A 25,829-nucleotide genomic window follows, 5' to 3' on the forward strand; every position below is an offset into this window, starting at 1 on the left:
CCACCTTACATGTGTGAGCTAAATTGCAGTCAAATCCATTTGGACACAGTTAAGGCCAGACTATGACTTCATTTATAAATTACAAAGACAACCGTTCAGTGAAAGTTTACAACAAAGTTTCAATATCTCAACTGATGGACTTTGATGACAGGCATGGGAAATGATGGCCAATGAAAACCCATTTTCATTGCATTTTGATCATAATGTATCAATGACAGACAATATGCCATCCCTACAGAAAGCCCATGGTCTGCTACAGTATGTCTTGTCGTACTGAGAAGGTCGTGGTCGTTGTCATGAAGACTGTCAATATTTGCGTACAATTCCGAGTGAAACGAGTTGTCAATAGGTCATCAAAACTTTTGAGTATGCTGTTGTCCATTATTAGGCCAAAATAAGATATCGTTTCTGGTCAGCGCGTATGTCATTTTAGAACCTGCGCGTCATGGCTTTTTTGGGTTAGGCCTACATACTCATCAGTACAGCTATCATTGATATCCCTGTTTGCATGTTCAAAAGTGCTAAAAAGAAAACGGAAGTATTATGCAGCCAGTGATAAAAGACAATAACTGTTGCATCAATAGTGCCAAACCAGCATAGTTAAGAATTAAAAAAAAAAGAAAAAGAAAGAAAACCGCGTCGCTGCATCACTTTTGCTGAATTTCAAGGACCAGAAATATAGGGGGGGGGGGGCTTTATACCTGTTTCCTTTGGGTATTAGGTGTGCAAGTATTCACATCAAATGACTAGAAAATTCACTTCATGGGCAGAATCTTGAAAAATTGCTTTTCCTTGTCTGGGTAATGAAAAACAATAACCCTAAACTAAAATATGCGTAGGCTACCAGCCATTGTCACTGGGCTACCAACTTCAGAAAATGGTAGCCCAAGTGTACTACCAAGGAAAAAAGTTAATTTCGAGCCCTGCAATATCTTACACTAGTGTCAATCTGGTCTCGACGATTATAGTCTCAATCTGCAGTAGGCCTATTTGTGCACTCTTCTTAAAGCATGGCTGTAGCCTGTTTGCAATCTTTATGTTCAAAGTTTTAATACAAATTACAGTCCTATGATGTGGAATTTTTATCATTCCAGATAGACCTTTACTTTCCTACTGAAAAACCTGTTTCTGTGAAGTGCGAAGATTTTTCCTTTCCAGCCTTTCCCCTCAATCTGTACATTGCACGGTTACTCAACGTGGTCATTGCTATTAGCTTCAAAAGCTATTGCCAATTTTTCAAAGCTTTTAATAATGAACTGTCTGTTCTGTAAAGCAGATCACTGTACAAACATAGGCAGCAGAGGAGGAAGACCTGCCCACTGTCTATCTGTCTATGTATACAATAGACAATCTCCCTGGAAGACCATTCTCTCCCTGCCGCTGTGTGAGGAGCGATCTTGGTCACGTGATGCGGTCTACAGCATGTCACCTGATTAGAGCAGACCATCGGCAGTTGCTGCAAGATGGCTGATGAGGACGTGAACTACTTCGACTCGCTGAGGAAAACGGACTTCTCCGACACAAATGGTTTAAAGACATGCTTTGATCACTTCGATAAGGACAGGTAAGTATTTGATACATAAAAGAATATATGTATATATATTGTTTTCACCATCCAGGATCCACTGACACGGTCAAGCATCGCGAATAAAGGTGTTCTGTGGTTGACAACAAGACTGGCAGTGCAAAAAGCCTGTTGATCGCTTCGCAAAGGTGGTATTTACCTGCTACGAAGTCTCGGTGTGTTGCTCCTTTAATTTCAAAGACTGATTGTAGTTTAATAAGCGTCAGTGCAACCGTGTTACTTGGTTCAAGGTTGAGTTGCACATAGTATTGAAATTGCAGGGTTGTCTGCAATTCCGGGGTCTGCAATCCACTGCACTGCCAATGTTGATCTATCGACAGTTACGTAATTACATAGTTTGTAAATTACCACTCACGTCAACTCCTCTCTACCTGGTAGCTAGAGTAAACAACGATCCCATGCACTCATTTTGCATTATGATGTGGAGGTTTAGCCCCAACATCTATTAACATCTTGTATTCGTTACAAGCTTGATTCAGTCACATCACCTCTTCAGATTATAAGTGGCAGCATTGTTTGCGATCAATCGGATTGTATCCCATGGAGGTACCAAAAGATTCACAGCCCGTCCGCGTCCCGTCGAAAGTTGGTGAAAATGCACTAGAAATGTGGTACCCAGAAATATGCAGCGGCTCTGAAGGTTATATCTGATAGGCAGATTGTAATTATACTGAAACTATGCTTATTCTTTACGTGATTGGCTGTTTGGAAATAATTCAATAGGAACAATTAGTGTGGTCCAACCAATGGACTACAAGTTTCCAAGAAGCTGCACATTAGCACGTTTGGAATTTTTGAAGCCAATGGGCTACATGTAAAGGCATCTCTCTATGGTTCCCGTTTTACGAAACAAATATGTAGCTCATCTATGATACTTTGCACATTATAGACGATCAGATGTGCACGTGTCATGTTAGATTGGCACTTTTCACATTTTAGTGTCTTACATTGGTAGGAGACCTAAAATTAGCTGCAAATTTGGCATTTTAGAAATGTTTGTCCCAGTTCATTGTAGGCAGCATATTACATTTTAGCTCCCATGATTAACATTATAGAGTCTAACTTTGATGTGGCAAAGTTGCAGAGCTCATTTCAGTTGCCTTTTCAAAGTTTCTAAAATGCCAGACTCCAGACCTAAGTTGTAATTTGCTATATAATAATTGGGTTTAAAATGTCAAACGTGCAGCATTTTGGGAAGTCAATCAAAGCCTGAAGCTGAAATGTGGGAATGTCACTGTGTGAGTACATTTTGATTCAAAACAGACTGTCCAGTAAGTTTTGATGCTGTAGATCTGTGTGAAGTTTGTAGGTCCACATGCTGACACTATAAATGATCACTTTCATATGAGAACTGTAAATGTGTGTACACTGATAATGGACATGGAATGATATGAATAACATTTGATAGAATTTTTGAGGTTTCTCTTCTGTATTAAATAATGTGATATTGTCAAAAGTTTATGAGATAAATTATGAATAGGAAAGGTTTGTGAAAATAAAATTCACTTCACAAAGCACACAGAAAATTGCTGATTTTGTTGTGTTTATAAAGTGGCATTTTAAAATTGGCTTATCTTGAAGGGCAAGAGCTTTGTTAAAATTTATATATCATCCAATTACTCAGAATTAACTTTTTTCTTAAACTTATAAGAGCTGCATGATAACAAGTTTACATTTATCAAGATGCTAAAAAAAGCTGTGCCCTATCATTGTACCATTTGTAAGTGAGATCATGACCTGGTATTGGTGTGAGATCATGACCTGGTATTGGTGTGCATGCTTTGAGTTTTACAGGGTCAACAAAAGAGTTTTCTAAGTCTTCAATTAGTATTATTTACGCATCGAGTGATTTATGTGCCCAGGGATCCATTTGTATTGAATATTGATAATCCGTTTGGATCAGTAGAAATGCATTAATCAAGCATTGCTTACGGATGACCGTGGGAAGCACTGAAAAATAATGAAAAATAGTGCAATGAAGAGGACAAACCCATTAGTTCTATACTTGTTCTTCTGTGAAAGGATTTTCAGCAGCTGAGAATTGTAGTGATCTTTCATGGTTGAGTTAATAAATAGCAAACTCTTTTATTTCTTTGGAAGCACCAAACGTTTGAATGATAGTTGGGAAGGATTAGCCTCAATTTATTTGATCTAGGTTACTAGAGATGTTTTTCCATGAGAGCAATACTGACATCAATATGTACAGGAATTTAGGAATTTACAGAGACTTGTACTTTGATGGCATTTGAAAATTGTACAATGCATGTGGAATGTACATGCAATTATGATGTACTGTATGCAGAATGCCAGATCAGTAATGTTTGTGACAAAATTGCTGTACATTTTACAACCATGACATTTTCATTTCTGTCCAATATTATCAGTGTAACCTATCATTGAACTAGGAAAATATATGTATTTCTGGAAACCCAGCCTACCATTGTTCAAACTCTCTGGCCCAACATATGTTTTTCTACACTTGAAGGTAAATCCTGTGAGATTTGATAAAAAAGATTGAATCAAGTATGATTTTAATCATGTCACACAATCAAATATGGTTACTATCACATTGCTGCACAGATTCAATTCTTTACTTTTTGGTGTTATGTCAGTTATACGTGCAGTGTCTGTCAAACAGCATGTGAGATTTATGTGCAGTCTTGTTTACAAATGCCGTGGACTATTCTGTAAAAACATCTACATATTCTTCCTTATTTTTTGGGTTATTTTTACTGTTAATCATGATCCTCGAGCACATTTTATCACAAACTGCTGAAATTTGGTCATTTGTAACAGTATGTCCTAATATAACATATGTAATCTTTGCCCTATATGTTAAGTTTGACCACAGTCCTGTGGTTTTACAAATACAATGATTTTTTCAGTCTCAATCATAGCCCACACATATTGTACAAAATATTTGTAAAACCGTTTCATAATCTAATACATTTGTCTATGTCTTCATTTTCTCAGAGATGGTCTCTTAGATGCCAATGAGTTCAGTGCATTGTGCAAGCAGTTATTTGTTCATAACCATAGTGATGGTTACCATTTAACAGAGCAACAAGAGGAAGCTTTGGTAGAACTACTGGATTCTGATAAGGTTAGATCGGATTTCTGAGTTGTTACTTGGAGTGTTTATTCCTAGTTTCAGATCCCCGTCTCCTTAAATGTTGAAGATATATCTGCAAGTGTGAATGAACTGCTCCAATGTTTAAGCTTTTCTGGTGTCACAATTCTCAATGTGGACAAATCTTTCATTGTAATTTGATAAAATTGGCACACATTAATATTGTTACATATTCATATTGGTATGGTTATGCTGGACACTGCATTTATCATGTCCAAGATGAATTGAGATGTTGGAAACAGTCAGATGGACAGTTACTTCAAAACTGATGCGGGAAAGATTTGGTATACAGTGTGGTTGACAAAATTATTAATAATTGTTGAACACTATCCTGTCTAAAATATGTTTCTTTGATCAATTTTTCACACTACAGTCCCTCTATAATTACCCATATATTCTGAATCATGTGACTTGTATGATGTTGATGTAGTACTTTACTCTAAAACTTGTTTGGATGTTTTGAAAAATCTACATATAGATGTGTTGGAAAATAACGGTTCTCTGATAAAGTCTTGATTTTACAGGACAAAGTCCACGCTGTCCATGGTATTATCTATATGTATGTGAACAAGAAAATTTTCAAGTTTTGTAGTACAGTTTTCAGGGATGCCATTTTGTTAGTTCATCAAAAGATTCATAGCTGTACAATGTTAGACATTTGGGATGATGTCATCAATGATAGACTTTCAAAATTAGAAGATTCCAGTGATACTTTCATCATATTTGGTAAATTTTGTGTGTGAAAGATAATGTTTATACAGTTCTTATCAACTGTTTGCATACATTTATTTTGCAAGTGTTAACATGTCGTGTGACATTTCCAGAGTTGGTAACCATGTCATGTCATACAAATGTCAATATGGAACTGCAAAAATCATTGACAGGATCCAACTCCCATCAACCATTGCTTCAATGTATGTACAATGTATGTCATTCCAACATTTTATTTTTAAACTAAGAATACATCTACTGGACAGATATTGCAATTGTTATCTGTGTAAATTTTCCAGTGCATACATTTCTCTGAAACACACATTTACAAGTAAAAGAATGTCATATCTTCAAGCTATTGTACCTATTTTTAATTGCCATTTAAATCATGCCATATTCAAATACTGAATATCAACCACTGTGCAGTGGTCCAGTCTCCATATCTAAATACTGAATGTCAACCACTGTGCAGTGGTCCAGTCTCCATATCTAAATACTGAATGTCAACCACTGTGCAATGGTCAAGACTCCATATCTGAATACTGAATATCAACCACTGTACAGTGGTCCAGTCTCCATATCTGAATACTGAATATCAACCACTGTACAGTGGTCCAGTCTCCATATCTGAATACTGAATGTCAACCACTGTGCAATGGTCCAGTCTCCATATCTGAATACTGAATATCAACCACTGTACAGTGGTCCAGTCTCCATATCTAAATACTGAATATCAACCATTGTACAGTGGTCCAGTCTCCATATCTGAATACTGAATATCAACCACTGTACAGTGGTCCAGTCTCCATATCTAAATACTGAATTTCAACCACTGTGCAGTGGTCCAGTCTCCATATCTGAATACTGAACATCAACCACTGTGCAGTGGTCCAGTCTCCATATCTAAATACTGAATTTCAACCACTGTGCAGTGGTCCAGTCTCCATATCTAAATACTGAATTTCAACCACTGTGCAGTGGTCCAGTCTCCATATCTGAATACTGAACATCAACCACTGTGCAGTGGTCCAGTCTCCATATCTAAATACTGAATTTCAACCACTGTGCAGTGGTCCAGTCTCCATATCTAAATACTGAATGTCAACCACTGTGCAATGTTCCAGTCTCCATATCTGAATACTGAATATCAACCACTGTACAGTGGTCTAGACTCCATATCTAAATACTGAATATCAACCACTGTGCAGTGGTCCAGTCTCCATATCTGAATACTGAATGTCAACCACTGTGCAATGGTCCAGTCTCCATATCTGAATACTGAATATCAACCACTGTACAGTGGTCTAGACTCCATATCTAAATACTGAATATCAACCACTGTGCAGTGGTCCAGTCTCCATATCTGAATACTGAATGTCAACCACTGTGCAATGGTCCAGTCTCCATATCTGAATACTGAATATCAACCACTGTACAGTGGTCTAGACTCCATATCTAAATACTGAATATCAACCACTGTACAGTGGTCCAGTCTCCATATCTAAATACTGAATGTCAACCACTGTGCAATGGTCCAGTCTCCATATCTGAATACTGAATATCAACCACTGTACAGTGGTCTAGACTCCATATCTAAATACTGAATATCAACCACTGTACAGTGGTCCAGTCTCCATATCTAAATACTGAACATCAACCACTGTACAGTGGTCCAGTCTCCATATCTAAATACTGAATGTCAACCACTGTGCAATGGTCCAGTCTCCATATCTAAATACTGAATATCAACCACTGTGCAATGGTCCAGTCTCCATATCTAAATACGAATATAAACTACTGTACAGTGGTCTAGTCTCCATATCTGAATACTGAATATCAACCACTGTACAGTGGTCCAGTCTCCATATCTGAATACTGAATATCAACCACTCTGCAGTAGTCCGGTCTCCATATCTGAATACTGAACATCAACCACTGTGCAGTGGTCCAGTCTCCATATCTAAATACTGAATATCAACCACTGTGCAGTGGTCCAGTCTCCATATCTGAATACTGAATATCAACCACTGTACAGTGGTCCAGTCTCCATATCTGAATACTGAATATCAACCACTGTACAGTGGTCCAGTCTCCATATCTGAATACTGAATATCAACCACTGTACAGTGGTCCAGTCTCCATATCTAAATACTGAATATCAACCACTGTGCAGTGGTCCAGTCTGCATATCTAAACTACTGAATATCAACCACTGTACAGTGGTCTAGTCTCAATATCTGAATACTCAATATTAACCACTGTACAGTGGTCTGGTCTCCATATCTGAATACTGAACATCAACCACTGTGCAGTGGTCCAGTCTCCATATCTGAATACTGAATATCAACAACTGTGCTTGGTCTAGTCTCCATATCTGAATACTGAATATCAACCACTGTACAGTGGTCTAGACTCCATATCTAAATACTGAATGTCAACCACTGTGCAATGTTCCAGTCTCCATATCTAAACTACTGAATATCAACCACTGTACAGTGGTCCAGTCTCCATATCTGAATACTGAATATCAACCACTGTGCTTGGTCTAGTCTCCATATCTGAATACTGAACATCAACCACTGTACATTGGTCCAGTCTCCATATCTGAATACTGAATGTCAACCACTGTACAGTGGTCCAGTCTCCATATCTGAACACTGAATATCAACCACTGTGCAGTGGTCTAGTCTTCATATCTGAATACTGAATATCAACCACTGTACAGTGGTCCAGGCTCCATATCTGAATACTGAATATCAACCACTGTACAGTGATCTAGTCTCCATATCTGAATACTGAATTATCAACCATTGTACAGTGGTCTAGTCTCCATATCTGAATACTGAATATCAACCACTGGGCAGTGATCCAGTCTCAATATCTGAATACTGAATATCAACCGCTGAATAAACAAACTGATGCATATCATCACAGATAATTGTTAAATTGTATCCATAAGTGATCATTGACAAGCTTTTAACAATATTTCTAGGTACTGATGCTGCACATGTAATTGATTCAATTTTCATAGCATTACTTTTCGCTCACATTGTTTTCGAGTTCATGGTGTAAAAATGACATACATGTATTGTACAATATAATGGTTTGTGATCAGTAATCGCAAAATTAACCATGCTACAGCAATTCTGCTAGAGAGTTGCTATACAGCACATACAGTAGATATCTACTGAACACATTGATTTTGAACTATTTTAGTGAAATAAATTTTATCTATATTTTCATGCCTGTAGGATGGTAAAATAAACATGGAAGAATTTGAGATATGTTGGAAGTATTGGTTCAGACAGGTGAGATGATATTTAATCTATTTGTACAAGAGACAAACATAAGATATGTACCGTATGTTCGCAAGTAGTTCATCATTCTAATGATATCAATAACATTTTATGTTGAAATATTAATCATATTTTATGTCATCTTTGTAACCCAATTTGATTGTTTATCTCCTCCAAGATAGTATGCTGATAAGAATTTCTACCATTGTTAGAATGTGTGAATAGAGACACGGTTCAACACTGTTGTGACCCTGAATTCACAGACCTCACATTCTGCTGTTTCATTGGTACCTGCATTAGTCCAACAATTCCAATAGACATGGTAAAATGCCAACATTGTTCACTGAATTATCTGTAGGTTTTATGTTGTTAGACTTATTTTCAGCGAAAATATACAGTTTCCTCATTGCAAATGTTGTTGAAGTTTAAAATAATGTTACCATAAAAAAATGATGAGTATGAGAGGTCATGTAGGATTATGAAAATGGTCAATTGTTTGTTGTTAAACACAGACAAAATGTCCTTGAAGTCGTCTTCTCACTCTGATTGCAACTTATTTTTCAGGTTAAAAGTTTATATGCAAATCAGGCTGGCCTAAAGGTTTCACTTCTGGTTCAACAAGCTGGTATAAACATATTTTTAGGATAGAGGTCTTGTAGTTCATGTCATTGCAAAATTTGGTGGTTTTGAGGTATTCTGACTCAAAATAATGTGGATCTGTTAGCTATATGTACAACAAAAATGTATTTTTAATGTAATTGACCAATGTTGATAAAAGTTAGGAATGGAATCACGACCAAATTGAAACAAAATGTCTAAAGAGATGTATACAGTTGAGGTCAATACAGATTGAAAAAATATCCTAACTCATTAGAATACCATGTGTACCATTTGTTGGTACAATTTACATATTTAACCACACTTCCTGTTTTTGCCTGTCATTGTCCTTTTGCGTTGATTTATATGAAATGTGTTTTTGTGTGAGATTCCAATTTGTGTGGTACGGTACAGGAAATTTGTCCCAGGGCCATTGAATTGCACAAAATAGATGGATTTTGTTACCATTTTCGTGCTCCCTTGTAATTTATTTGGTCATTCTATAGATCTTTAAAATTTTATAGAGATAAATGGTTTCAGAACCAGACGTTTTCAAATTGGTGAATTTTATCATATTTGAGTTTTTGTAGACCTTGCTGAGAGGTAAGAGTGAGAGAATAGCTCCCTCAGAGTTCAAGTTGCTGACTGAGAGAATAGCTCCCTCAGAGTTCAAGTTGCTGACTCAGAGAATAGCTCCCTCAGAGTTCAAGTTGCTCACTCAGACACAGCTTGATTTGATTTTGTCACACATACAGTAAATATTGGATAGATAATATTTATAATAATGGAGTTATAAATAATTTGAATCTGATTTATAACATGGCATGTATCAATTTGACTGTTTAATTCTCTTTAGTATATTAAATTTAGTATGTAGTTCACTCCTCTTCTCAGAAACCACTGCCCAGAAACTTTCTGATTTTATGCAACAACTCACTCAGGATTACCAAACTTTTGCAGGGGCCAATTTTCGGTCAAACGTTTTGTCAGATATCGCTAGTCTGATGGCTTTCAAATTTGATACAGCTTCCTTGGATTCCCTTATTGAGTATTATGATAATTAGTGTAAAATTTGTATGTTTACAGGTTTGAGAATTTCTTCACAACCTTTTATTCTCTAAAAGTTCCAGTCCTACCGGAGTCAAATTTGCTTTGTAAGATCCCAGGGATGACCTTATTCAGTTCTGTTCAAATGCAAATTTTTGAGACTCATTTCTCATTTTGGTTAAAATATTACAAAATATATCACCACCAGTCTTACAGCTTTGAAATTCAATATATAGCTTCTTAGGGATGCTCCTCCAAAGGCATGATAAAATGAACATGACATTTACATATTCTATAGCTGTTTGTACACTTCCAATCAATTTTGGTGTGTATAAAGTTCCCAGTTTTCTCCATTTCGGTCAAAACGTTTCTCGTAAAACTACTTGTTCTAAAGGTTTGAAAGTCATCATTATCTTCCTAAGGACCCCCTCATTATTAATGTTATTGTCTTAATCGCTACCTATTTGTTGCCATAGAAATTACAAATTTATGCATTTTTTTCAGTGCAAAGGTCATTAACCTGTACTTGAATACAATCATCAGTAGTCTGCTATCATGGTGCATAATGAAATGCATTAACTGCAGTTAGCTCAGTCTCTCTAGCCATGTCAATTTTCTCTAACTTTCATTTTGGAGTTCTATCCAGTAGTTCTATTAGTGTTGTTTTTCAGCAGGAGCTGACAACAGAGACCACTTTTTTTTCTGTTTTACATTCAATTAAAACTACTTCTTCTATCAGGATTTATGACACTTTATGATTGATCGTGGATAGCCTAGAAAGCTCACATATTTTAAAACTATACTGTAAAGTGCCTTGTTTTCTGTACAGTGTCAAAGTTGTGTACTGCTCCCTATATTATTTACTTATGCATCGATATCAGAACTGTTGATGAATATTCTTATCATCAGTCTAATGACTATAAACTGTTATTGTATGGTTTCAGAGAGAGAGAGAGAGAGAGAGAGAGAGAGAGAGAGAGAGAGAGGGGGGGTGAGAGAAAGAAATTAACAATCAATTATTCATCATTATTCATCATCATTTTTGTGGATTGTATTCATTGCACAAACTTTAGTGATTACATTTTATGCTGTTGATTTTAATGTAACATGCTTGTTGATGACAATTTTTACAAGTGAAGTAAATTATAAGAAGGAGATACATGTTTGATAAATAACTCAGAGGCAAATGTTTAATGAACAATTTGTCAGATTAAGATGCAACATTATGATTTTTGTACTAAGCACATTGTGTTTTCTTATCTTAGGTCTTATCACCTGTCTCAGCACTTGTGATTGTTGATGTACAGAATGATTTCATTGACGGCTCATTAGCATTAAGAAACTCTCCAGCATGCCAAGAAGGAAGTGAAGTCTTACCAGTCATTAATAAATTACTGGAAGAAGAACTGTTTGATGTTGTAGTTTATACCAAAGACTGGCATCCAGCTGATCATATATCATTCTTTGAGAATGTGAAAGAGAGAAACATACATCCATCTTCTCCAGTAAGTTGTGAAAACATTGCATTTCTTAAGGTCAAAGTAGAGTTATTCATGTTGGCGGAATGATTGACAAAGTTCAGACATGTACGTAGTAGACAATCAAGATAAATACTAAAGCATGATGCTGTGGCAACATCAAAATTCATGAATTTTTGATAATCTCAATGTCCGAGATTGCGATAAGGAGTTCCTTTGAATTTATATGAAAACAAGTTGATTTTACCTGGTACTATAGCTTTGGTAATTGTAGATGGGAAACATGCTTTACTGATTTCACTGTTAGTAGGTATGTTGGAGGTTGAAATCTAGATGTATTTTGTTAACAAACCAATACAATCATAAAGTGACTTACAACCAAGTTACTATCACATTGCTGTTACAGCTTTGGCTGTACTGTCATTATTGCGACATAGTTGTCAATATAAATGATCCCGAAGGTACTTGGTGTACCTAAAATTCAATTGATCAAACATGTTCATCCATTCTAAAGGTAGTATTGCACCACAAAAATTGAAAGACTTTCCGTAAATTTTTGCTCAAATTACATCAAGGAAACTTTAGCCAGTGCTTTGAAAATCAAGATAAGAAATCAGGGGTACATGTAACTGTACTCACTTAGGTACCAGAAAAAACGAGTTACCCAATATTAACCCATGCTTCAAAATCAAAATTGCCTCTGTTGTCGTGTTTTAATAACTCAAGAAAAAATTAAATTTTCAATTTTTCCAAAGAATTAGAAAGGAAAACTTCATTTACTTGCACAGATTCTGAGTGAGCCCACACAATTGGTTTGCCAAAAAAATATTATAAAACTGTGAGAGTGATGACCTTATTATGGAAATTGTCATCACTTTGCTGATACTGTGGAGTGACCGTGTATAAAGTAAGTTACCTACTGCTACATCGGGGCCACAGGACATCCATGTCTGGGATGTAGAAAATTTTGGTTACAGGTGGCAAAATAAAAATACATGCAGCTACAAGTAGTGTATGTGCACACTAAGTTTGTTCAAAATGTCCTGATTTTTTACTAAATCTAAATTTTCACAGCCGGCAAATTTTAGCTGACAGCCCGTTGTTTTTTACGGCTGCCAGCTATTTTTTATATCCCTGCATGTACATGTATAGTGACCTGAAAAATAGCCTGGGGTCCCTTGTGCCATCCTGCCAACCCACAGGCACAAGTGTCTGTACTATTGTCATAGCAGCAAAATCATCAGAATTATGAAAACATCTGAGAAGAACAATATTCTTTGAATTGTTGATCAGCAACAGAAGACTGAGAGCACACCATTTCAAGATTATTTTGTCATGCAGCTGTTGATTTGATCCATTCTAGAGCCATGTCTTTGTCAAAATTAGGATGATAGGATGCTTTGACCTTGACATTGAAGGGTGGACAATTACACCAAGGCCACTCATGACGTGGCTAGAATGCAAAATGCTACCCAAAATGTTGTTTCTCTGTTCAATGTTTGTCTGGGATTGAGTTAGTTTTTGACTCAGAGCACCAACATTGTACAAATGCTCACGTGTTTCATTATATATTGCAGTTATGTGTAAATTTGAACCTTTGTCACATGTTTGCAAATTCATTGAAAGTATTATGATCAACATAACGAACAACATTCACCACAGATTAATTCTAAAAGGCCATGAAGTATACAAATATATAATTATTTAAAAACATTTAAAAGCGCTATGACTAAAAATTAAAGATCAGTAAGCCGTTTGAAACAAAAAAGGTTGTTGAAACAAAGGTACAATGGAATGAAACGGACCTGGGTGCGGCGAGTAGAACTGTACCAGCTGAAGTGGAGGGTCAGAATGAGCAAGTTCATGGCGGAGGGACTCCTTAGATAGAAAAATATAGTCTAAACTAAGGGGTCCCCTGGGTGGTTGGAAAAAAGGGAAGAGTTGAAAATGCGGGAAAGTAGCTTTACCCTTCTCTTCGGTCAATGCCCTTGGGTGTGAGTGTGTCAATTTCTATAATGTATTTTTGTTCACATAGTCTTCTTTTACGGGTATTCATAGTGTGTACTTTATATAAACCAGTAGCTTGGAAGTGAGATGGATTGTGGTTGAGTTGATTGAAATGTCCTGAGACTGGGGTGGGTTTACGACTGCGGATTGTGTATATATGTTCGTAAATTCGTCTTTTGAGTTCCCTTTTCGTCTGCCCAATGTATTGTTTTGAACATTTTTGGCAGGTGATAATGTAAATGAGGTTACGGGTGTTGCATGAGATTTTACCGATGATGTTGTTGGTTTTACCTGTTGTGGAGCTGGTGATTGTGTTGGTTTCTGTAATGAATTGGCATTGATTGCAGTTACCGCAGCGTTTAGTTTCACCTGTTGTGGGTTGATGTACGTGGTAGGTTTTTGAGGTCTGCTCTTTAATACGAGAATTTTTCTTAGATTTGGAGGTTGTCTGAATGCTGTGATCGGTATTTCTGGAATGGCTTTGTTTATTTCTCTGTCCTGGGAAATGATACCCCAGTGTCTGCAGATAATGTTGGAAATCTTAGGAAGAGTGGGGTTGAAGGTGGTGACAATTAAAGGGGATTCTCTTGTGTTGGGGCTTATCAGTGGGTTTGGTGGCAAGTAAGTCGTTTCTTTCTATGTTTCTGGCATTTTCAATGCAAGTTTTGACTGTTTGGGATTTGTATCCTCGTTTTGAAAAATGATGTGTTATTTCTTTGGTTTCTTTGTCATAAGTTGAAGTGTCTGAACAGATACGTCGATAATGGAGAGTTTGGCTCCAAATTTGAATTGAAAGTGTGTTTAGGATGGCAGGATATAGGCCAGAGATAGGGATGTTCATCTATGGGTTTACTGTAGATCGAAGTTTGAATAGAGTTGTTTTGTATTGACATATCAGTATCTAAGAAAGCAATGTGTTTTGAGCTATATTGTTCCATATTGAATTTGATGGTTGAGTGTACTTCATTGTAGTGCTGGTGGACATTTCAAGAGAGCAGAGAGGCCATGGATCCAGGTAAAGTGGACGTCGTCAATAAATCTACATCATTGTGTGGGCTGGAGGGGTGTGTTATTACAGCGGAGGCGACTGGAAATGGGACACCCAATTTGCAAATTACCCAGCTGTATTGCTGACCATATAGCGAATTCACTTGGTACTTAGTGAGGGACTTTGTTACAGTGATTTTACGACTTATCCGGACACCAAACTTGCTAATTACCCAGCAACTTCGCTGATGATATTGAGACTTTGATCAGTAATTACCAAAGCACTTCGGTAATTCACCTCAAACTTGATACTTGATCTGCCTGCAGTAACTCCATGGGTGGCAAAGTGTAAACACAGACGCCGACATCTCAGTGCAATACAGTGATAGCATAAACCAATTTGAGACATGAGTTTGCACTCAAACTTTTCAACAGTGTACCCATACAAAACATTGCTGAACAAAGAGATGAAAATGGCACAGGACAAATACAAATTGCATTGCAGTTAACCTGCCCACTGCACCAAAAAGATTTCTGTAACTTCAATGGACATCATGCCGTGACATCATGTCTGATTGAACAGTCCTACTTATATACTTTTCGTGTTTTCAATTCGTGCTGATTTAGGCACAATTATTGAACACCACTCAAACTTTCAATCTCTTTCCTAAATCGACTTACACCTGAAGAAATTGAAAAGGAACCTAGAATACAGAAAAGATTTTCAATCTCTCTATCTTCATGAACGGGCATTCCTCGATCACATTTATGCTGATAGACAACCATTGCCAAAAGGCAGCAAACTCAGCAACGATTCCGAGCTAAACTGACACAGTATTTCATATCCCTGCATCAAATGAAATTGAAAACACAATCCCATCAGTGACATTTGGTAAAATTTCTATATGAATCATATCTTGACATAAAAAAAGTGAAACAAAGACGTCTTGTACTTTGCCGATCAACAGCACAGTCTGAACTGTGAAGTGGCATCTGCATTGCCTGCACGTAAAAGCAACTCAGTGTACTCAGTATCAAATGGTCTGCATCTTATGAAAACAACAACTGGCAGTGAAAATTGTAATAGTCACCAGTAAAAACTCTTTACAGATGAAAGGATAATTGCTTCAAATGAATGAAACTGCAGGTTTTAGAGGAGGAAAACCAATGGCGGATGCGTGGAGTGGGACTATTCTATTTATGTGACGGAGACGGAGGGTCATAGGATTAAATAAACTGGATAATGTAGGATTTTCCTCACAATGCTGTAACAGGAATTCCAATGTCAGCTTGTTTTAACGTTAGTAATAGTTTTTCTGCACTGAGAAAACTCAAACGACCCATTATACTCTCCTTACCTCTCCGTAGTTGAGTTTTACATGTAACACGAATGAACAGCACACATGTACATATGTTGGTTTTACTGAGGAATGCTGTTCAGTGGAATGCCAACCCCTGGTCACAAATTAGTTTATGGCACTAGTATGATACTTATCAGTGACTTTGTATACACATTGTGTACCCCATGGAGCACTCATGCAGCCAGATCAAGTATCAAGTTTGAGGTGAATTACCAAAGTGTTTTGGTAATTACCGATCAAAGTCTCAATATCATCAGCGAAGTTGCCGGGTAATTAGCAAGTTTGGTGTCCGGATAAGTCGTAAAACCACAGTAACTTGCCAGCGATATCGTTTTTCATTTCAGTCAGGTGCAGACACTTTGTGCAAGCAGGGCGTAGTTGCCACAAAGTTTATCTGGGTTTGTATAATTCAGTATAGGGGTGGCTGCTTGTTGCTTCATGGGATTCATAATGAATAAAGATAATTATGATATTTGTGTTGATATAATGGGGATATAATATACTACACTACTGAAATAAAGATAATTTTTCAATCTACACTTGTGGTCTCATTTACTGCTCTCTGAATTTCAATAAAATTATTTTGTTTGTGTCGATTTCAGGTGTTGTAAATGAGTGGTTTCGTCCAAATGGTGCAGCTGGTTCCCTTCTGAGTGGGGTGTAGTCATGTGGAGACTCTTTGTCTGGCCTCATTTGTGGTTTCAGTTTACACCCAAACAACCCAAACGAGTTTAAAGTGAGGTTCAGGAGAAGTTATCATTTCGGCTAATACATGTAACTTTGAACTATAGAGACACTGCAACTTTGGAGGCCACTTTACTGTTGATTAAGCCAACTTGATGCAGTCAGAAATTCTGTTTGTACAAATGAAAAACCAGCTCTTCCAAGGGTTATATATGAGAGTTGATGATTGGCACTCTGTGGTGAAGATTGAGATAACATTACCACGCACTGGTCCAGCCACTAGTCTTATTCAGACAATTTGTTTGTCCTACCTATACCATGATCAAAGGAAAAAAATGGTGTCACTGTAATTTATCCTCTGCAGACCAAACATAATTTCTTGTACATATTTTGACCTTATCACAGTGTCTTGTTAGTTATATGAAGATCAGTGCAGCTGTTTTTAATTTCCCCAGACAGACTGTCTGCAGTGCAGTTGTTTTCAATTTCCCCAGACACACTGCACTGTCTGCCGGGACACATTGTTTTGACTGATCATATCGGCCTCTGAAGTTTTGCCGCCAAAAAGTCATATCCAATCATTGGCTGTTCTATTTGGAAGAAACCACTCATTCATAACACAACACTTACAATTCATGAACATGATGGAGATTTTGTTGAAATTCAGAGAGCAGTGAATGAGACCAAATGTAGCTTGATGAAATATCTTTATTGAGTGGTTTACTTTGGCTCCACTGTATGATATTATTCCAGATATTATTATTATCTTTATTCATTTTGAATCCCATGAGGCAACAAGCAGCCACCCCTACACTGAATTATACAAACCCAGATAAGCCTTATGGCAACATACCTCCTGCTTGCACAAAGTGTCTGCACCTGACTGAAATGAAAAACGATATCGCTGACAAGTTACCAAAGTCGCTTGCTAATTACCAAGTGAATTCACTATATGGCCAGCAATACAGCTGGGTAATTTGCAAATTGGGTGTCCAGTTTCCAGTCGCCTCCGCTGTAATACTGGATAGTATTTCAATTTTGCCCGTTGCGAGGTTAGGGCTACTTTAGAACCCATAGCCGTCCCATGTTTTTGAAGGTAGAAAACTACCCTGGAAAGTGAAGAAGTTGTGTTCACGGATGAATTGGAGCATTTCAATTAGTAGATCTGTGTTATCGACGTGCATTGTAAGAAATTCTCTAACAGAGTTGATACCAAAGTCATGCAGAATGTTAGTATAGAGGGATTGAACATCAAGGGTGACCAGGAACAATGGGTTGAAGGTAATAGTCAACGTACATAGAAAGACGGGTGGTGAGGGATTGGCATTGGTTAGTTAGGTTTTATTTGCATTCCAAGGCCACCGGCCCATATACAAAGGGATAAATTAAGTATTAAAATACAAATAAATGTAAGAACTATTGGTCGGAGAGGGTTGTCCTTTTTATGTATTTTAGCAAAGCTGTAAAAATGGCCGGGTTTGGATTCTTGGGGTAGTAATTTCCGAGCAGTTACATTCGAGATCCAATTTTTCCTCCTCCAGCGGGTAACTTTCTTTTGTAATTTAAGAGTGTATTCTTGATCTAGTCAATTCAGATAAATATCCCTAATTAAGAAAGTTCATTAAATATGCAAATAAGGAATTGGCTGAAGTAAAAATGCTTAATGATTTTCAATAATGTTGCATCATAGAATCTTCAATATAGATACCAATATATGTGACAAGTTTCATCAACTATGGTCCTGTCAATGCAAAGATATATATCTCTAATTAGGAAAGTTCATTAAATATGCAAATCAGGGATTTGCTGAAGTAAAAATGCTAAATGACTTTCAATAATGTTGTATCATAGTATCCTTGATATACATGTAGGAAGGGTAAATATGCAAGACAAGTTTCATCAACTTTGGTCAAGTGAACTTGTAATTATCACTAATTAGCAAAGTTCATTAAATATGCAAATTAGGAATTGGCTGAAGAGAAAATGGTTGATGACTTCAATAATATAATAGTGTTATCAATGTCCATACCACATTTCATCAATTTTGATTGAGTCATATATATCCCTAATTAATCCCTAATTAATATCCCTAACTAGGAAAATTCATTTAATATGCAAAAAAGGAATTGGCTGACGTAAAAATGTCTTTTGACTTTCAATAATGTTATATCACAGTATCTTTGATGTACATAGCAAGTTTCAACAACTGCAATCAAGTTAATTCAGATATATATCCCTAATTAGGAAGTTCATTAAATATGCAAATTAGGAATTGGCTGAAGTCAAAATGCTTAAAGCCGCAATTTTCAATCCCAGCTTTTCGCATTAGTGGAGTTCTCCTCCCAGTCAAACACCTGGCCAGTACGATGTTTGATTTCTATAAACTGATCTCAACCTTTTGTCACCTTTCGCTAATCCTGCAAACAGAGTTTGTACAAGAGTTTGATTGACAGTCCGTTCATATCGCCAATGGTCATTGATTCCCCACCACCAACGCTCAAATTTTCTAAAAAATTGTCTTCCAGTCGCGTTAGAATTCGAATATAGCCACAGAGTTCGATTAGCAGCAGCTTTGCGCTGATCTCTTTGCAGTCTGTCTGCGTTTTTGCAGCCGGAAAGAACTAAAAGTGGCATTTTCTGGAGCATGTGTCCGTTTACATACTGAACGCTGCCATAGCTTCGCGCCCTTTTAAAGGGAGGCTCCGCCTTTAATGACTTTCAAGAATGTTGTATCATAGTAGCTTCAATATATGTATCAAGTTTCATCAACTTTGGTCTAGTCAATTCAGATATATATCCCTGATTAGCAAAGTTCATTAAATATGCAAATTAGGAATTGGCTAAAGTTAAAATGCTTAACGACTTTCAATAATGTTAAATCATAGTATCTTCAACATACATACCAAGTTTGGTCAATTTGATTGAGTCAAATCAGATATATATCCCTAATCAGGAAAGTTCATTAAATATGCAAATTAACAACTATCTTTCATGTCACCCCTTAATGGTTCCCACTGCTGATATATCTTGGTAAGATCAACATTTATACCAAATCTCATCAAATTGTGTGCAGTCGTTCTCGATATATAGCCGTTTTTTTTCTAAAATAATTAATTATGCAAATGAGCAAAAAGTAAGCAAGCCACACCCACCAAAAACTAATCAGTTCTTGCCATTTGCAAACTGAATCTATGTACCAGATTTGATTCTGATCTTATTAGCCGTTTTTGAGATATCAAGCGCACAGACAGACGGACAGACAGACAGACACACACACACACACACACAGACACATTAGCGACATTAGCCCACGTTTGTGAACACGTGAGTTAAAAATGGTAAATTGTAAGACAAAACTTCTTACTGCTGCTGAGAGGTTCAAAAGTCCCCCTCTGATATTTATCAAACTGTCTGACGTACCCCAGGTATGCCCTATTGCAATCACTTTGCAATACATAGAGTGGTGTATTAGGTGTTCAAAGGACTTTGTCGTTTGTCCACTGTGCATGAAGGCCAATAGTCTGTAGTACTGAATAAAATATCACTTCACTTCGTTTATAATGGATTGTATTATTTTAGGTAGTTCCAAGCTAAAAATACAAATTTTATTGACTCGCTTGTGAATATACATTAGATTTTTCAGTGGAATTTTTTCAGGCGGAGAAATGTGCATGACAGACAAGAAAAATGGGGGGCAATGGCATGGGGGTGTATGGGAAGGTGTTGTAATCCTTATGACAATTGAAGAAAACAACAGATTTTAATTCCCTTAGGTACACTTTTAGAAAGACAACATTGCTGAAAATACCACCTATTTCAAAAGACAAAGTCATAAAAGAGAGTGCTTACTGGGAATAGTGCTAGATGGACTATCTGTCCTCTTGTATGGCAATTAAGAAAAAATCAAAAAAATTAATAGGTAGGTGCAATCTGAGAGAGATAAGTGCTTGAATATTCTGTTTTCAGTTACAAATATAAGTACTTTCTTAGGGAGATTACAAGAGGGTATCGCTCCTTCTTGTAAGGCAAGTTTATATAATTTTAATAAATTGTGATGCTCTAAGGTGACATCTGAGAATTTGGACAATTGCTTTAATACCTGTGTTCTCTTTTCAGAAACAAAAACAGCACCACTTTCTAGGGAGAGTACCAAAGGGATATTCCCCTCTTGTACACCAGTTTTTAAAACTGAAACAATTTTTTTATGCACTTTTGAGCAGTCTGAGAGAGACAACTTGATGGTATGTTTTTTAAATGCAAAACAAAAGTACTTACACTGATATTTTCAAACAAACTGCAGTTTTTGGTGAATGAATTATGATTACTAACAGAAAAAATAACAGTGGAGAGTATTGATATTAAAATTACTGTTCTTCTAAAGTGTAATACAAGAAAATTCAGTACTGACAGGTTTTCTATTTGGCCAACCACTGTTTCCCGCTGCATATATTATCATACACTGGCCCCACACATTGGTTCAATATTTTACATGATGTAGTTATTCAAACTGAAAAAAAATTATCCTAAACTCATTCTCAAAATCGAGCAGAATACAAAAAAAAATGACATTTACTGACATAGGACAACTGTACTTGGTGCATCCTAAAATTTAAAGTGATCACTGACCACTAGCTGTCTTTTAAGTCTTAATCTATTGTGCACATCAAATACATGTCACATCAGAGAAAATAAACCAACAGATATCATTGAGTGCGTTCTACGTGGAATGATGCTGTTGACAATTGTGTAAACATTACTGATTTTTTTCATCTCAAATATCAGCTGTTGCATTAACTATCTGACATCATGTGATAATTTGCCTAGTTAATTATCAATTTCCTGGCTTTCTCCTAAATCCCAGGTGGCAAAAATTGGGTTATGGCTGTCAGATTTGGCTGCTTTTAATGGAAACGGTGATACATAATCTTCAATTTCATAATAGTTTTGCACTAGATATTTTCACCTAAGATTTCACACGTCTTTGTTGGCAGATACAGGGAGAAGATGCCAAGATGTTTGATACAGTGAAATTTGCCGGACCTAATGATTTAGTATGTGAACAAACATTGTGGCCAACACACTGTGTGCAAGGTACATGGGGAGCTGAGCTACATCAAAACCTAAAGGTACAGCAAGTATTACATTATTTGTTCTCTTTGTGCAGTATAATAGTAAAATATTGTGTGATACTTCAGAAATATACTGACATGATAAACCAAACTACCAAGTATCATGCTGTTTTTGAGGATAATCTTGTGGTTGTGACTGTCAGTTTTAGCAAACGGAAACATATTAAAGTGACAGGAAAATTTCATACTATTATTGTGTGTAACTCAATCATCATAAAAGGTGTAGAAATTTGAAGGCGTCATTGTGAAAAAGCAAACATTAAAATCCAAGACCTATTTCTTCTCCAGTGTAATAATGTCATTTAATATATGTAATTTTAATGGTAGGGAATCTTTGAAATACAAGCTGTATTAGTGTAAGCTAGATCATCGTGTAGAATTGGACAATACGGCTAGTTTTCAATTGGGTTCGAACCCACAACATACGGCATCAGTCGCCAAGTGGAGAGGCCACAGAGAGAACTGCTCGGCTAAATCTGCACTCCCAAAAAAGAGTGGTTCAATAGCCGGCTAAGTTGTTACATTTTTCTGACTGAGACCGCTCCACACGCTGTAGAGTTCGTGAAGCACTCACTCACGCATGCTCACTATCACACATCGCACATTCAAACTTATCGAGGCGAAGAAACGAATTTCATCACTTTAACTGGGTGAACGATAAGTTAGTGTATTAAGCTAGATTGTCGTCTAGAATTGGACAAGTTAGTGTAAGCTAGATCATCGTATAGAATTGGACATGTTAGTGTGTTAAGCTAGATCATCGTGTAGAATTGGACACGTTCCTGACTGAGAAGTGATAAACAAACAGTGAGTTGTCTTGACAACATTGATCAACATCATTAGTAGAGTGGAGGTTTTGATGCTTGCTGTACATTACCAAGGTTTCCTTTGAATTATATCTCATCCATCTCAATATGATGTTCATCACTTAAAATAAATGAATCAGGCTCACCATAGAAATCACAAATACATCTACAGCACTATGATAATAAAGCAGTAAAGCACACCCAGCGATTGCATACCATTAGATTTTGACCAGTTCAGGACATGTGTGCATGTTGAGTGCATGTACGGTATAACAGGTGAAGTGCTCAAATTCTACTTCACCCTCAAAATCAAGTTGTATAGCCATTGTTGGGGTGGTTTATTGGTATTATATCATTATAATAAATTGAAATTCTGGCTTTATATGTCAAAAGGGAACTTTTCTCTAGCTGAGAGCTTGTGCCTGTTCCAACCGAGCTATATTGCGAATATAGCAGCGCTATTTTCATATCTCGACCAATAGGATTGCAGTATTTGCACCATCAATATACTGGTATATAATCCAGAATGTTTAACTGTATTGAAATGTGTCAGTTACTGCTGAATATTTAATCGGTGTAATCAAACTGATGGAAAATTTATGAGTACCAGACTTCTAGGAAATACATGTAGTACTACATGTATGTCATGATTTAAGTCAAGAGAATTCCAACTATGTTGATTTTATCAAAATCCAAGTGTGATATTAGAGACCTTTACAGATGTAGCAACCTACAACTGGAAAAAATACAAAATTCAGCTATCTTTTTGATCATTTATACTTATTTCCAATATTTAAAAGAAACATATTTTCTATTAACAGTCTCCTCTCCCTTTACTTATATAGCATATTTTACTCCAAACCTTTGCTTACTTGACCACTTACTTCAATTTGTCTCTGAACACTGCCTAATGAGCTGCTGTGTTGACCTTATAACCAGTCAGTCAATTCATGATATAACTTAATGACAAGTGAAAGAAAAAAAGGGTCGCATCATTCAAAACACGTCTAGAAATTAAATTATATACCGACAGGATACAATTCAATCTCCGGACAGAGATTGTAGCGGCGTGGAAAATTATAAGCTAGCTAGGGAGTCTCAGCTGTAGCCACACTAATCTCTGCCACAGGCGACGGTTTTCACCAACTTTTTGGGTATTGCGCGTTTTCCATGATATACATTTTCTGTCTTTTTTATATATAATACTTTGAACCAAAAAAAATTAGATAAATGAATAGTACACTAGTTTCAATATCGATCCTCGATTCCGTGAACACTTGCAAAACATAGACCTTGCTCTAGGTTACAGGGATGTAAATTGATGATTCAAAATGTATTCCCCAACGGCTTTCAGCTTTGCAGACGCGATTGCCAAAGTTTTAGCAGATTATTTATTATTTTTATTAGTGTATAATTTATTATTTTTGCCAGTGTGCGGAAAATGCGATCTCTAGCTGGATTGCTCCTATCCGTTTAATATTTCCGCCACGTTTATTTAGCCAGTTGGGCGCACGCAGGACTTAAAGAAGTCCGAGTTTGGAATATTTAAATTCGCCTGCAGCAGAGATTGGCAAGGGCGCGCGGTCAACGACTCGGAGACCCTCTAGCTTGGTTCAAATTATCCACGCCGCACTGCTGCCCCACTGCGCTTCAATCTCTGTGTGGAGATTGGATACAATTATGAATGGTTACTGTATCACCAATAGCAGCTTGTAATATGGCTTGAGAAAGGTTGCATGATGAACCATAGGTTTTCCAGTGATCATTTTATGCAAAAACACTGCTCCAGCCTTCATAAAGTGAGGTCATTGGTAAAGGCAGAAGTCTGAAGTAGAAACCTTTCACCCAAAATTTGTTTCCTGCTGATCAATTATAAACATTTTTCCCACTGTTCTTTGGTCAAGGTTATCAATCATTTTGTGAATGATAGATTCACCCTTCTTATAAATCAGCACAACTAGGTCCAATGCTGTAATTGTTTGAAACAATTATAGGAAGCAATCTAAGCCACTGTTTAAGATACAGAGCCATTGCTTCACACTGACCTCCAATTTTGCCTTGTCACTGTTAGCAAAAAGTAGGAACATAAAACTAGTGAAGAGTAATTGTCAAAAAAACCTACTGAAGGTGTGACTAAGCAGAAAATATCAAGACATGGTCATAGCAACAGTTCTGTATCTGTGAGGGTCCAAGTAAAGTGTGTTGAGTCAACATAATACAATGTAGGCAGGCATTATTACCTCAGGAAATAAATTATTTCCAAATTTGGACGTTTCCTGATAACAAGAAATTTAACATAGTGGGTCATTTATGCTATTTGGATGTGTATCAATACTATGTGAGTCGTGCGTATCAATCAATGACATCCCATCAGACTCCCTAGCGTATGGTATCAAAGCTAGATTGATCTCATCAAGAAGTCATGTATAGGTGATCCTAATCTCCAATATGTATCCGATATGTATCAACGATTTTAGGACGACAGAATGAGCTACAGTAGTAGTTAGCCTAGCTATACAGGGTTTGTGTTTGGTCCAACATGCAGAGGTGATGAAATACCTATCTCTCCACCAACAACTGTGGTATTATCTTGATTTGTAAAACTAGGTCTCAGAAATGTGTTTTCTTTCTGACTTGTAGAATCAGTCAATCTGTCAATCAATCAATCTGTCAATCTCTACATGGAAAACAAAAATGAAATACTTAATGTAATAATAACGTGAGTTGTAAAAGCGAAGAGATTAAGAATCTTAGCCGGACTCACCTAATGTAACAATGCTGTATATTACAGCTCTGATTGTTCAGGGCTTGAAATAAAAAATGTAAGAATGTTGTAGAGTATAACTTGACAAAGATATATGGGAAGAGCAAATAATCAAAATTGCAATCAATCAATCAATGACATCCCAATCAATAAATTAATATAAAAATGCATGTCTCCAGTTGCAGAGTTTAAAAATGTTGGTTGCGTCATTCACTGTAAAAGGAAGGAAATGTATAATATTAAGGCA

General features: G+C 36.6%; 1 protein-coding gene across 1 annotated transcript in view; it reads left to right on the forward strand.

Annotated features, from left to right (window-relative positions):
* The first annotated feature begins 1,418 nt into the window (after nt 1-1,418).
* The window catches only part of LOC139130682 (uncharacterized), a 41,962-nt gene continuing 17,551 nt past the window's right edge, over nt 1,419-25,829 (forward strand). Inside the window, exons 1-5 of the mRNA XM_070696434.1 lie at nt 1,419-1,564; nt 4,559-4,688; nt 8,678-8,734; nt 11,632-11,871; nt 21,875-22,009. Coding sequence (XP_070552535.1) covers nt 1,464-1,564; nt 4,559-4,688; nt 8,678-8,734; nt 11,632-11,871; nt 21,875-22,009 — 663 coding nt within the window. The 5' untranslated portion in view covers nt 1,419-1,463. The remainder of the gene's footprint in view (nt 1,565-4,558; nt 4,689-8,677; nt 8,735-11,631; nt 11,872-21,874; nt 22,010-25,829) is intronic.

The sequence above is a fragment of the Ptychodera flava genome, chromosome 4, assembly GCF_041260155.1.
Source record: "Ptychodera flava strain L36383 chromosome 4, AS_Pfla_20210202, whole genome shotgun sequence".
Taxonomy (NCBI): Eukaryota; Metazoa; Hemichordata; class Enteropneusta; family Ptychoderidae; genus Ptychodera; species Ptychodera flava.